The sequence below is a fragment of the Doryrhamphus excisus genome, chromosome 13, assembly GCF_030265055.1.
Source record: "Doryrhamphus excisus isolate RoL2022-K1 chromosome 13, RoL_Dexc_1.0, whole genome shotgun sequence".
Lineage (NCBI taxonomy): Eukaryota > Metazoa > Chordata > Actinopteri > Syngnathiformes > Syngnathidae > Doryrhamphus > Doryrhamphus excisus.
Window position 1 is genome coordinate 18,660,395 of NC_080478.1, and position 12,726 is coordinate 18,673,120.

Sequence of the window (12,726 nt, forward strand, 5' to 3'; positions counted from 1 at the left end):
AGAAACAATACAAGCAGTTGATGTTTGCTAAATACAAGGATGAAGAGTCTTGAACCAGTCATGATGTGCTATATATATATATCACTATATTGACACTTACTATGGTACCCATTATGTCATTGGATGCTCATATCACCAAAAATAATCAAAAATAAAATAAAAAATAAAAATAATATTATAAAAATTTATATAATTTTTTAAGAATAATAATTTAAAATAATTTAAAATAATAATATAAAATATCAAAATAAAATGTATACATTTATAAAAAATGAAAAAAAAACCCTCAAACTATATTAGGAAAGCAGGAAGTGAACAAATGTAACAGTTACTGGTTGTAAAAGTACCAGATGGAGGGGTAGGATTTAATAAGCTTTGCTTCTTCCTACTCCTTTTGGACATGTGGAACTGTGAACTGATTATGTGATGCATTCAATTGTAATCTGATGCATTTTCAAATGAAATAAAACCATTAAATTTTTTTTTTTAATTAAAAATATTTTTTTCTGATGTATTTTTTAATTAAAAAAATTACAAATAATTTTTTAAATTAAAAAAGTACAATTAAATCAAATTAAATTATATTAGGAAAGCAGGAAGTGAACAAATGTAACAGTTACTGATTGTAAAAGTACCAGATGGAGGGGTAGGATTTAATAAGCTTTGCTTCTTCCTACTCCTTTTGGACATGTGGAACTGTGAACTGATTAAGTGATGCATTCACTTGTAATCTGATGCATGTTCAAGTGAAATAAAACCATTTAAAAAAATTAAAAAATGTAAAAATATTTTTTTCTGATGTATTTTTCATTAAAAAAATTTAAAATAATTTTTTAAATTAAAAAAGTACAATTAAATCAAATTAAATTATATTAGGAAAGCAGGAAGTGAACAAATGTAACAGTTACTGATTGTAAAAGTACCAGATGGAGGGGTAGGATTTAATAAGCTTTGCTTCTTCCTACTCCTTTTGGACATGTGGAACTGTGAACTGATTATGTGATGCATTCAATTGTAATCTGATGCATGTTCAAATGAAATAAAACCATTACCAAAACCTATGTAACAATACACTCTGAACTGTCAATGAAGGTAATAGCCATTTTTGTGTAGTTTGTTTATATATATATATATATATATATATATATATATATATATATATATATATATATATATATATATATATATATATATATATATAGGCTGGTGGATGCTTTCTATACAGCTATAAATAACAATGTAATATAAATAATGACAAAATCACACTTATTAAATTAAATAGGATGATAAGAATGACAAAATTGACTCAAACAAAACGCAGTTCTGTATGTTTAGATTTGGAAGCTTTTCAGTGAGTAGCCTCTAAAGGGTTAACCGTGTTTGGAGGACTTGTCCTGACATAATCTTTCAGGCGGAGGATGGCTTTAAATGGCCTTTGTCTTGTAAACTAGCACTTCAAAGTATCAGCAGGTGACCATTTGTTCCAAATAACACTTGGGGCTGTTTTTCCCTCCAATTTCTTCACTGACACCGTCTTCCACTACAGTATTTTCATGTCAAATTAAAATCAGGAAGCACAATTTGAATCAAACATGCGACCCGCGGGCCAAATGTGGCCCGCAGGACACTACTTTAAGGCCCCCCGCCTTGATATGAAAGTTTAATGTTAGTTTGATATGGATGCTGTATGGTATCATGTACCCAGAAAAAAATATTATTACGTTTGATTAATGTTCATGTTAAAGTTTAAATAACTGTTAATAGTTATCCTCCCTATCCGTGTGGAAGTGGTAAGTTTTTGGCTATTTAAGTTGAAAGGAAATAACTTGAAGGCTACCGTTTAGGTCGCAATAGCGCTCTAGTTTGCGAGTTAGCATGTGTCTCAAGATGCTGCAGTTGCGCAATATGTTGTAAATAAAGAGTATAAATGTGACTATAGTCGTGTTTTGTCATGTCTACAGGGCTCTAATAATGCTTTGTTTATTTTAATCTGAAAAAAAATAATTTGTCTACCCACCAACTATATGTGGTTTATTAATTTTTAATTATTTGCCGTTTTATTATTATTATTATATTTATTTATTTATTACTGATTGATTGATTTTCTTTATTCTTGATTTGTTTATTTATTTTTCATCTTATTTTGTGTAGAAAAATAAAAAGTAAAATATTTAAGAACAGTGGAATATTTTATCAGAGCTTTTCTTGTAGAAAATTGGAACCAAAGTGAAGTTTTTTAAATTTTTTTGGTTTTTAATAATGCGTTTTTTTTTTGTTTTTTTTTTGGAAAACCTGATGCGGCCCAGTCTCACCCAGACCCGAGCTCCAGTGGCCCCCAAGTAAATTTAGTTTGAGACCCCTGCTATAAAGAATAATTCATTTTTAGCTACTTAGGGCAGAAAAACTCCATATTTTCTGCTTTAGAGTATTTATTATAGACTTAGACACACAAACACAAATAACGACAAACAAAAAGAGACGTTTAAAAAAAACAAGAAAAATTCAAATCATGTAAAATCTCCAATCATCTCACATCAGTTTCAACATTTTCCTCCATCCACTTTCACAAAATATCTTAAAGCATCGAACCAAACTCAGCTTTTTACTTTTTGCGCAATTGTGCTTCTGCTTCATGGCGGCAAAAATAGCGCAGTCAAAGACCTCTTTGAGGTGATGTTGTGTCAGAGCCGAACACTCAATGTAATTATAAGCTCGGATTCGTCGTGCCAGCCTCTTGGCCTGGTGCGACCCCACCGGTTTGGAACAACGCTCGTCCAGGTGAATGAGAACGTCCACGTTGTGGAGAAGATCGGACTGGGTTCCCACTAGAATGATAGGCGAAGTCGGGTTCCTTGCACGGATCTGCGGTATCCATTTGGAATTGATGTTGTCAAATGAAACGGGATTGACGAGACTGAAGCACAGTATGAAGACGTCCACTTGGGCATAGCACAGAGAGCGAAGATGTCCAAACTCCTCCTGTTTACATACAATAATAAACACATATTAGTACTACATATTACTTATCTTAAATACATTAGGAATATTTACCTGTCCAGCTGTATCGATCAATTTTAACCGTGTTTGGACTCCATTCACATGAACCAATCCTAGTAATCAATAACTCAAATCAGTACAAAACAGCCTGGAGTTTGAATCCCGAAAATACTCGTCTTACCAGTAAACACGTCAAAAGCAGTTTTCCTGTACTCGCTATTGTATCCATTGAAGATGTAGCTGATGATCATGCTGGTCTTCCCCACGGCTCCATCACCGACAAGGAGGCAACTCAACTCTTCCCTGGTCCAGCTAAGCTTCTCATGCCTCTGAGGAGCCTGTGCCATGTTTTTTTTTTTTTTTTTTCTGGTTGTCTTATATTCCACACATCACCTTCACCGCTCCACTCAAAGTCCACACAAAAGGGGGTCACATTACTGTACTGTAACCTCTCCATGTGGGGGGGGCCTTGGTGACAAAACAGGGAGAGGGACACCTCCATTTGAAAGAACAAAAGCGTCCAATCAGATGTGAGTGATCCCTAACATTGTCCACTTCCGTTTTAATGCTGATTTGCGTAGTCACGCCCACATACTCACACTGACAATAAATTAAATAAATTAAATAAATGAAAATTTAATTACCATGAGGATTTATTTGCATGGATAAAGAATAGCTAAAAAAATTATTATTATATTAAATGAATCTGATTTTAAATACCGTAATTGCTGCTAATGCTAAAACAAGCATATACCACTTTTAGCCCATAGATGGCAGTATTGCTCTTGTTTACAGACACCGTTTACACATTAGCTTGTAGCGTACTGTAATACTAAAAGATGCACCCAAGTCATAACAAACCAGCAAATATTATAATATAATTATATTGTAGAATATTCACAATCAATCAGTGCACGCTTTGAAGTTATTTTTGTATCACAAACAACTTTTTTTTAGACCGGAATAACACCCGGAAGCCCAACCAGGAAGTAGGGGAAGAGGTAAAAGGGGACACACACGCATAAATATACTTTATTTATTTATGTTTAAAAAATGGATTTAAATAAGCGAAGTCAGTATAATGATTACATACAATGTAAATACAAACTGTAAAATACAGAACAATATTGTTTTAATACATACACAGTATATATTGGGCACCATCCATTACATTGCCTCTTCTTGTTCCTTTAACGAACAAGGTAAGTGCTATATGTACTACTGTTTGTTTGTCTATATGTGCCCTGTGATTGGCTGGCCACCAGTCCAGGGTGTACCCCGCCTCTTGTCCCGAAGACAACTGGGATAGGCTCCAGCACCCCCGCGACCTTCGTGAGGATAAAATGAATGAATTGAATTAATGAATTTTCTAGAAGAGTGGTTAGCATGCAGACCTCACAGCTAGGAGACCTGGGTTCAATTCCACCCTCGGCCACACTCGGCATGCGTGGGTTTTCTCCGGGTACTCCGGTTTCCTCCCACATTCCAAAAACATGCTAGGTTAATTAGCGACTCCAAATTGTCCATAGGTATGAATGTGAGTGTGAATGGTTGTTTGTCTATATGTGCCCTGTGATTGGCTGGCCACCAGTCCAGGGTGTACCCCGCCTCTTGCCCCGAAGACAGCTGGGATAGGCTCCAGCACCCCTCGCGAGTATGCTCCACACGTGCTCAATTGGGTTTGGAGACACACTGGGGAGCTGTTAGCTAGCTTGTAGTTCTCCACGTCCTTCCTTCCTTCCTTCCTTCCTTCCTTCCTTCCTTCCTTCATTCCTGCCTTCCTTCCTTCCTTCCTCTTGAGTATGCCCCACAGGTGCTCAATTGGGTCTGGAGACACACTGGGGAACTGGTAGCTACCTTGTAGTTCATGTCCTTCCTTCCTTCCTTCCTTCCTTCCTTCCTTCCTTCCTTCCTTCCTTCCTTCCTTCCTTCCTTCCTTCCTTCCTTCCTTCCTTCCTTCCTTCCTTCCTTCCTTCCTTCATTCCTTCCTTCCTTCCTTCCTTCCTTCCTTCCTTCCTCTTAAGTATGCCCCACAGGTGCTCAATTGGGTCTGGAGACACACTGGGGAACTGGTAGCTACCTTGTAGTTCATGTCCTTCCTTCCTTCCTTCCTTCCTTCCTTCCTTCCTTCCTTCCTTCCTTCCTCCCTCCCTCCCTTCCTTCCTTCTTTCCACTTGAGTATGCCTTCCTTCCTTCCTTTCTTCTACCGCTTTTCCTCACGAGGGTTACGGGGGTGCTGGAGCCTATCCCAGCTGTCTTTGGGCGAGAGGCGGGGTACACCAAATTGTCCATAGGTATGAATGTGAGTGTGAATGGTTGTTTGTCTATATGTGCCCTGTGATTGGCTGGCCACCAGTCCAGGGTGTACCGCGCCTCTCGCCTGAAGACAGCTGGGATAGGCTCCAGCACCCCTCGCGAGTATGCTCCACACGTGCTCAATTGGGTTTGGAGACACACTGGGGAGCTGTTAGCTAGCTTGTAGTTCTCCACGTCCTTCCTTCCTTCCTTCCTTCCTTCCTTCCTTCCTTCCTTCCTTCCTTCCTTCCTTCCTTCCTTCCTTCCTTCCTTCCTACCTCCCTCCCTCCCTTCCTTCCTTCCTTCCTTCCTTCCTTCCTTCCTTCCTTCCTTCGTTCCTTCCTTCCTTCCTTCCTTCCTTCCTTCCTTCCTTCCTTCCTCCCTTCCTTCCTTCCTTCCTTCCTTCCTTCTTTCCTTCCTTCCTTCCTTCCTTCCTTCCTTCCTTCCTTCCTTCCTTCCACTAGAGTATGCCTTCCTTCCTTCCTTCCTTTCTTCTACCGCTTTTCCTCACGAGGGTTACGGGGCTGCTGGAGCCTACCCCAGCTGTCTTTGGGCGAGAGGCGGGGTACACCATATTGTCCATAGGTATGAATGTGAGTGTGAATGGTTTGTCTATATGTGCCCTGTGATTGGCTGTACCTCGCCTCTTGCCCGAAGACAGCTGGGATAGGCTCCAGCACCCCGACGACACGACCCTCGTGAGGATAAGCAGTAGAAAATGAATGAATGAATGAAAAGCTGTACAGTTAATAAAGGTTTTATGTTTTGTAGTTTAATTGATTCTTTTTGGAGATAAAAAAAAAAAACAATATTAGAGCATCCACTGTACAGTCCTACAAAGTATAGTGTTAGTATTTCTTCTTGATGGATAACAGTTATACTGCAGAAGCATTGTGTAAGTATTGTTAAATGTGGCCGGGTTGAAAATCCGTCTTTAAAACAAAGCGTTGTCCCTTATCTGTCTACTCCTGCAGGAAACTCCGTGTGCATTGTGTTGTTAGGTCTCTGCTTCCTGTTTGCCGTTGTTTCAAACTCACTCCATCTCTTACCCCTTTCTCTCCTCGTCTTTCCCACCACCTGTGGTCTTATACAGTTTTCGGTAGAACGGCAACATCTGGTTCCCCCGACACCCATCATGTTACCACTTCGTCTCCCAAAAGGCCCACCTGTGACTCACAATGCTGTTCCTTCATTCAAGGTAAAAACATGCAACACAGGAAGTAGTCCCTAATATCGCCGCAGCTATTTCCTCTCTCTGTGTATATGAGGCAGTCAGCTGTTCTTGCGTTTGAACACCTTGCTTGTAGCGTGCAGCAGATGTCAGCAGTGCGCCGATGCGGCCATGTTGTCTGTCTACATTCTCACGCTACTGACACAGTGTGCTTATTAATTTGCTTTGTATGGGGAGACATGTATTCTGAAATGTATTCTGACATAGATTCAAAGAGGTAATCTTCTTAGTAAAGGTCTGCCGACTTAGAAGAACCTCTAGTTTATCAAATCAAATCAAATCAAATCAACTTTATTTGTATAGCACTTTTTGTTGGAGTTAGAAGCTAAAGACTAAAGAGCATAAAATAGGACTAAAAAGATAAAAACAAAACACTGGAGTTAAAAGCTGAAGACCAAGAGCATAAAATAGGACTAAAAAGATAAAAACAAAACACTGGAGTTAAAAGCTGAAGACCAAGAGCAAAAAATAGGACTAAAAAGATAAAAACATAACACTGGAGTTAAAAGCTGAAGACTAAGAGCATAAAATATGACTAAAAAGATAAAAACAAAACACTAGAGTTAAAAGCTGAAGACTAAGAGCATAAAATATGACTAAAAAGATAAAAACAAAACACTGGAGTTAAAAGCTGAAGACCAAGAGCAAAAAATAGGACTAAAAAGATAAAAACATAACACTGGAGTTAAAAAGCTGAAGACCAAGAGCATAAAATAGGACTAACAAGATAAAAACAAAACACTGGAGTTAAAAGCTGAGGACTAAGAGCATAAAATAGGACTAAAAGATAAAACATAACACTGGAGTTAAAAGCTGAAGACCAAGAGCAAAAAATAGGAATAACAAGATAAAAACAAAACACTGGAGTTAAAAGCTAAAAACTAAGAGCATAAAATAGGACTAAAAAGATAAAAACAAAACACTGGAGTTAAAAGCTAAAGACTAAGAGCATAAAATAGGACTAAAAAAGCTAAAACAAAACACTGGAGTTAAAAGCTGAAGACCAAGAGCAAAAAATATGACTAAAAAGATAAAAACTAAACACTGGAGTTAAAAGCTGAAGACTAAGAGCATAAAATAGGACTAACAAGATAAAAACAAAACACTGGAGTTAAAAGCTGAAGACCAAGAGCAAAAAATATGACTAAAAAGATAAACACATAACACTGGAGTTAAAAGCTGAAGACCAAGAGCAAAAAAAAAAAACAAGACTAAAAAGATAAAAACAAAACACTGGAGTTAAAAGCTGAAGACCAGGAGCAAAAAATATGACTAAAAAGATAAAAACAAAACACTGGAGTTAAAAGCTAAAGACTAAGACGCATAAAATATGACTAAAAAGATAAAAACATAACACTGGAGTTAAAAGCTGAAGACCAAGAGCATAAAATAGGACTAAAAAGATAAAAACATAACACTGGAGTTAAAAGCTGAAGACCAAGAGCAACAAATAGGACTAAAAAGATAAAAACAAAACACTGGAGTTAAAAGCTGAAGACCAAGAGCAAAAAATAGGACTAAAAAGATAAAAACAAAACACTGGAGTTAAAAGCTAAAGACTAAGAGCAAAAAATATGACTAAAAAGATAAAAACAAAACACTGGAGTTAAAAGCTGAAGACCAAGAGCAAAAAATAGGACTAACAAGATAAAAACAAAACACTGGAGTTAAAAGCTGAAGACCAAGAGCATAAAATAGGACTAACAAGATAAAAACAAAACACTGGAGTTAAAAGCTGAAGACTAAGAGCATAAAATATGACTAAAAAGATAAAAACAATACACTGGAGTTAAAAGCTGAAGACTAAGAACATAAAATCGAACTAAAAAGATAAAAACAAAACACTGGAGTTAAAAGCTGAAGACCAAGAACATAAAATCGGACTAAAAGGATAAAAACATAAGAAAAGCTTAAAAATATGACTTAAAAGCCTGATTAAAAAGGTGCGTCTTTCAATCTTTTTTTAAAAACTTCTTAAATCTACAAAGAACACCTCCAAAGAACATTAAAGGTAACATTTGTGGTAGTCGTAATAAATAAATACTGCATATATTGCATAACTTGAATTGTTACAAGCAAAGCACGGGTTCCGTTTCTTCAACAAATCTGACAACAATGGAGAAATCTGTCACATAGGTGTTAAAGGATTAAGCCCCTCCCTAAGCCAGAGATCAACGCGGCGCACGGCAGACATCCCATAATACAAGTGGCTGACACAGAGATGAAGTGATAAATCGCCCATTTGCATAACATTTCTGCATAATGTCTCTTTAAGTAGATATCTGCTAGCCTCTTAAAGCGCTGAGGATTAACGAGGGGTCGCGGCGTTTCCATCGCACGGGAGACCTCATATCATGGAAAATCATCATGGACACTAAGGTGTGCGTCTGGGATACTGCTACTTCCTGTGTATATGTTTAACCTAATCTCATATGCTATTGTTTACAGTCACGGGGGTTAAAGGTTTTGACCCGCTTGCTAGGACTCTACAAAGAAACCATAATGGATTAACTAAAGGTCATGTGATCAATGCTTTAATTGCCCTTTATGTGCATTGCGTGACATGTGCCGTGTGAGTAGTCGTCGTTTCACGGTGGAGTCCGCCGCATCAGGCTATAGCTTCACCCGTGACCCTGAATAGGATAAGCGCTATGGTAAATGGATATATGGATGCATTGCGTGACACTAGCATGACCCACGTGTTTTGGATAAACCTCAATTTGGCCTGCTCTACTACAGGAAAAGTCAACCAACCCCCCTTTTGTAATATCAAACAGGGATTTGTTATTATATATGTATGGATATATACCACACATCAGTCATTCTAAAACAGGGGTCTCAAACACGCGGCCGGCGGGCCAAATGTGGCCCGCAGGACACTAGTTTGAGGCCCCCGCAAGTTTGATATGGATGCTGTATGGTATCATGGACCCAGAAAAAATTATTACGTTTGATTCATGTTCATGTTAAAGGTTAAATAACTGTTAATAGTTATCCTCAGTATCCGTGTGGAAGTGGTAAGTTTTTGGCTATTTAAGTTGAAAGGAAATAACTTGAAGGCTACCGTTTAGGTCGCTACAGCTCTCTAATTTGCGAGTTAGCATGTGTCTCAAGACCCTGCAGTTGCGCAATATGTTGTAAATAAAAAGAGTATAAATGTGACTGTAGTCGTGTTTTGTCATGTCTACAGGGCTCTAATAATGCTTTGTTCATTTTAATGTGAATAAAAATAATTTGTCTACCCACCAACTATATGTGGTTTATTAAGTTTTTATTATTTGCCATTTTATTATTATTATTATTATTATTATTATTATATTTATTTATTATTGATTGATTGATTTTCTTTAGTCTTGATTTGTTGATTTATTTTTCATCTTATTTTTAAAAAAATTAATTTTTAATTTTTAATTTTTAATTTTTAATTTTTAATTTTTAATTTTTAATTTTTAATTTTTAATTTTTAATTTTTAATTTTTAATTTTTAATTTTTAATTTTTAATTTTTAATTTTTAATTTTTAATTTTTAATTTTTAATTTTTAATTTTTAATTTTTAATTTTTAATTAAAACCAGGGTTCAATTCCACCCTCGGCCACCCTCTGTGTGGAGTATGCATGTTCTCCTCATGCATGCATGAAATAATCTGAAAAAAATAATTTGTCTACCCACCAACTATATGTGGTTACTTAAGTTTTTATTATTTGCCGTTTTATTATTATTATTATTATTATTATTATTATTATTATTATTATTATTATTATTATTATTATTATTATTATTATTATTATTATTATTATTATATTTATTACTGATTGATTGATTTTCTTTATTTTTGATTTGTTTATTTATTTTTCATCTTATTTTGTGCAGAAAAATAAAAAGTAAGATATTTGAGAACAGTGGAATGTTTTATCAGAACTTTTCTTGTAGAAAATTGGAACCAAAGCGAAGTTTTTAAAAAATGTTTGTTTTTAATAAATGCGTTTTTTTTTTTTTTTGGAAAACCTGATGCGGCCCAGTCTCACCCAGACCCGAGCTCCAGTGGCCCCCCAAGTAAATTGAATTTGAGACCCCTGGTCTACATTCTTCCTCGACTGCTAGCAAGTGAAAGCAAATGAACCTGATCTGTGACTACAGAACGTAATCGTGTAAATGGGGTGGGGGCGGTATATACCTTTTCTTGTAACCTCAGTGCAATTGCAGTTAATCGGAATTAATATCATAACCATATTCATTGGGATGGGAACCAGCTTAGGGTAAACAGACCTGTCCCAATTTCTAAGTAGCGCCTTAAGTGTTTTTAAGGCCTTTTGTTGGCCACCAAGCAAGCATCCCTGTCAATTCAGTCCCTCCTGCTCCATTAAACCCTGGCAGGAGTCCAGAGGCGGCAGGACTAATCCTACTTTACCCTCCAGAGAGCACCGCAGGGGGTCTGTCCTTGGTGCCTTGGGAGATACACGGCGGTTCTACTCCGCAATTGTCATGCGTGCATCCGATGGAAACCATGCATGACGACTTGGAACCACGTGAATATGCATATGAGCTACATAAATGGATTGATTAAACAGATAAAACTTAGACTAATTAGAATAGTCCAATTGTTATTGGCTCTCACATGAAAGCACATCGGATTCATTAATTAAAGTGATTTATGATTTGTATTGTGAGCATTGTGAGCCAAATGTATTAATTAAATAATTAAAGAATATTTTATTATTATTATTATTATTATTATTATTAATAATAATAATAATAATAATAATAATAATAATAATAATAATAATAATTATTATTATTATTATTATTATTATTATTATTATTATTATTATTATTATTATTATTATTATTATAATAATTATTATTATTATTGTTATTATAATAATAATAATAATAATTATTATTATTATTATTATTATTAATAATAATAATAATAATAATAATGATAATGATAAAATAATTAAAAATAACTAAAAATATTTTGGCTGTTTGTCTATATGTGCCCTGTGATTGGCTGGCAACCAGTCCAGGGTGTACCCCGCCTCTCGCCCGAAGACAGCTGGGATAGGCTCCAGCACCCCCGCGACCCTCGTGGGGAAAAAGTGGTAGAAAATGAATGAAATGAATGAATAAAATATTTTTATATTTTCAGCTATGAGTCCCACCAGCCAAAAATGCATAATGAAGAAGAAAAAAATGTAAATAAAATAATGAAATTATTATGATTATGATTATGATTATGATTATGATTATTATGATTATTATTATTATTATTATTAATAATTATTATTATTATTTATTATTATTATTATTAATAATAATAATAAAATTAAAAATAACTTAAAAGATTTTTATGGAGATGTATTTTTGCAACTATAAGTCCCTCCAGCCAAAAATGCATAATGAAGAAGAAGAAAAAATCAACAAATATTATTATTAATAATAATAATATTATTATTGTTAATAATAATAATATTATTATTGTTAATAATAATAATAATAATAATAATAATAATAATAATAATAATAATAATAATAATAATAATAATAATACAATTAAAAATAACTTAAAAGATTTTTATGGAGATATCACTGTATTTTTGCAACTATAAGTCCCTCCAGCCAAAAATGCATAATGAAGAAGAAAAAAAATAATAATTTTTGGCCCTTTACTATTGCATCGAGCACAATCAAGTAACGTTTAAGTCAAATTGTGAATCCAATACACTGTATGTGCACAAAGGCTATTCAAAAGTCATTTTGAGACCTGTTAGCATTAGCAGCTAATATGCATGTAAGTAGTGCATATGCATGGCGTGCATATTGCAGACACTATTTTGAATCGTTTTTGCATGTCTCTGTGAGAAAACAGTCCTGTTTTTGTTATGTACTAGCTTAACACGTTGATAGAGCTTGAGAGCATACTGCATATACGTAAATCTGTACGACAATGTCCTCAACTTAACCCTCCTCTTGTGCTGCATGTCATGAATGTAAAAGTAGATCACCGCGACCTTCAAAAAAAAAACACCTTTGTCTTATGAATACCATCTGCAGTTGTCACCGGCATTTGTTTCCGTGTCATACGGATAATGACGGTACAAATGTGGAATGTTAATATGTTCCACGCTGTTCTTGCCCTGCGGATACTTTGCCTTTATTGACCTCCTGGATTTAATTACAGAATAAATGCATGATGCAAGA

General features: G+C 35.3%; 1 protein-coding gene across 1 annotated transcript; it reads right to left on the reverse strand.

Moving 5' to 3' along the window:
* Window positions 1-2,451: 2,451 nt before the first annotated feature.
* LOC131140357 (rho-related GTP-binding protein RhoU-like) lies at window positions 2,452-3,507 on the reverse strand. The gene is made up of 3 exons (XM_058090692.1): window positions 3,179-3,507; window positions 3,052-3,110; window positions 2,452-2,979 (listed from the first exon to the last, which is right to left on the reverse strand). Exons 1-3 carry the CDS (start codon window positions 3,342-3,344, stop codon window positions 2,530-2,532), a joined length of 675 nt encoding a protein of 224 aa, XP_057946675.1. The 5' UTR covers window positions 3,345-3,507; the 3' UTR covers window positions 2,452-2,529.
* Between the last annotated feature and the right edge of the window lie 9,219 nt (window positions 3,508-12,726).

Coding starts and splice junctions, on each gene's coding strand:
- LOC131140357 (XM_058090692.1), bottom strand. CDS start 3,344: ATGGCACAGGCTCCTCAGAGGCATGAGAAGCTTAGCTGGACCAGGGAA. Junction 3,111..3,178: donor TGCTTTTGACGTGTTTACTG/GTAAGACGAGTA, acceptor ATTGATTACTAG/GATTGGTTCATGTGAATGGA. Junction 2,980..3,051: donor TGATCGATACAGCTGGACAG/GTAAATATTCCT, acceptor GTATGTAAACAG/GAGGAGTTTGGACATCTTCG.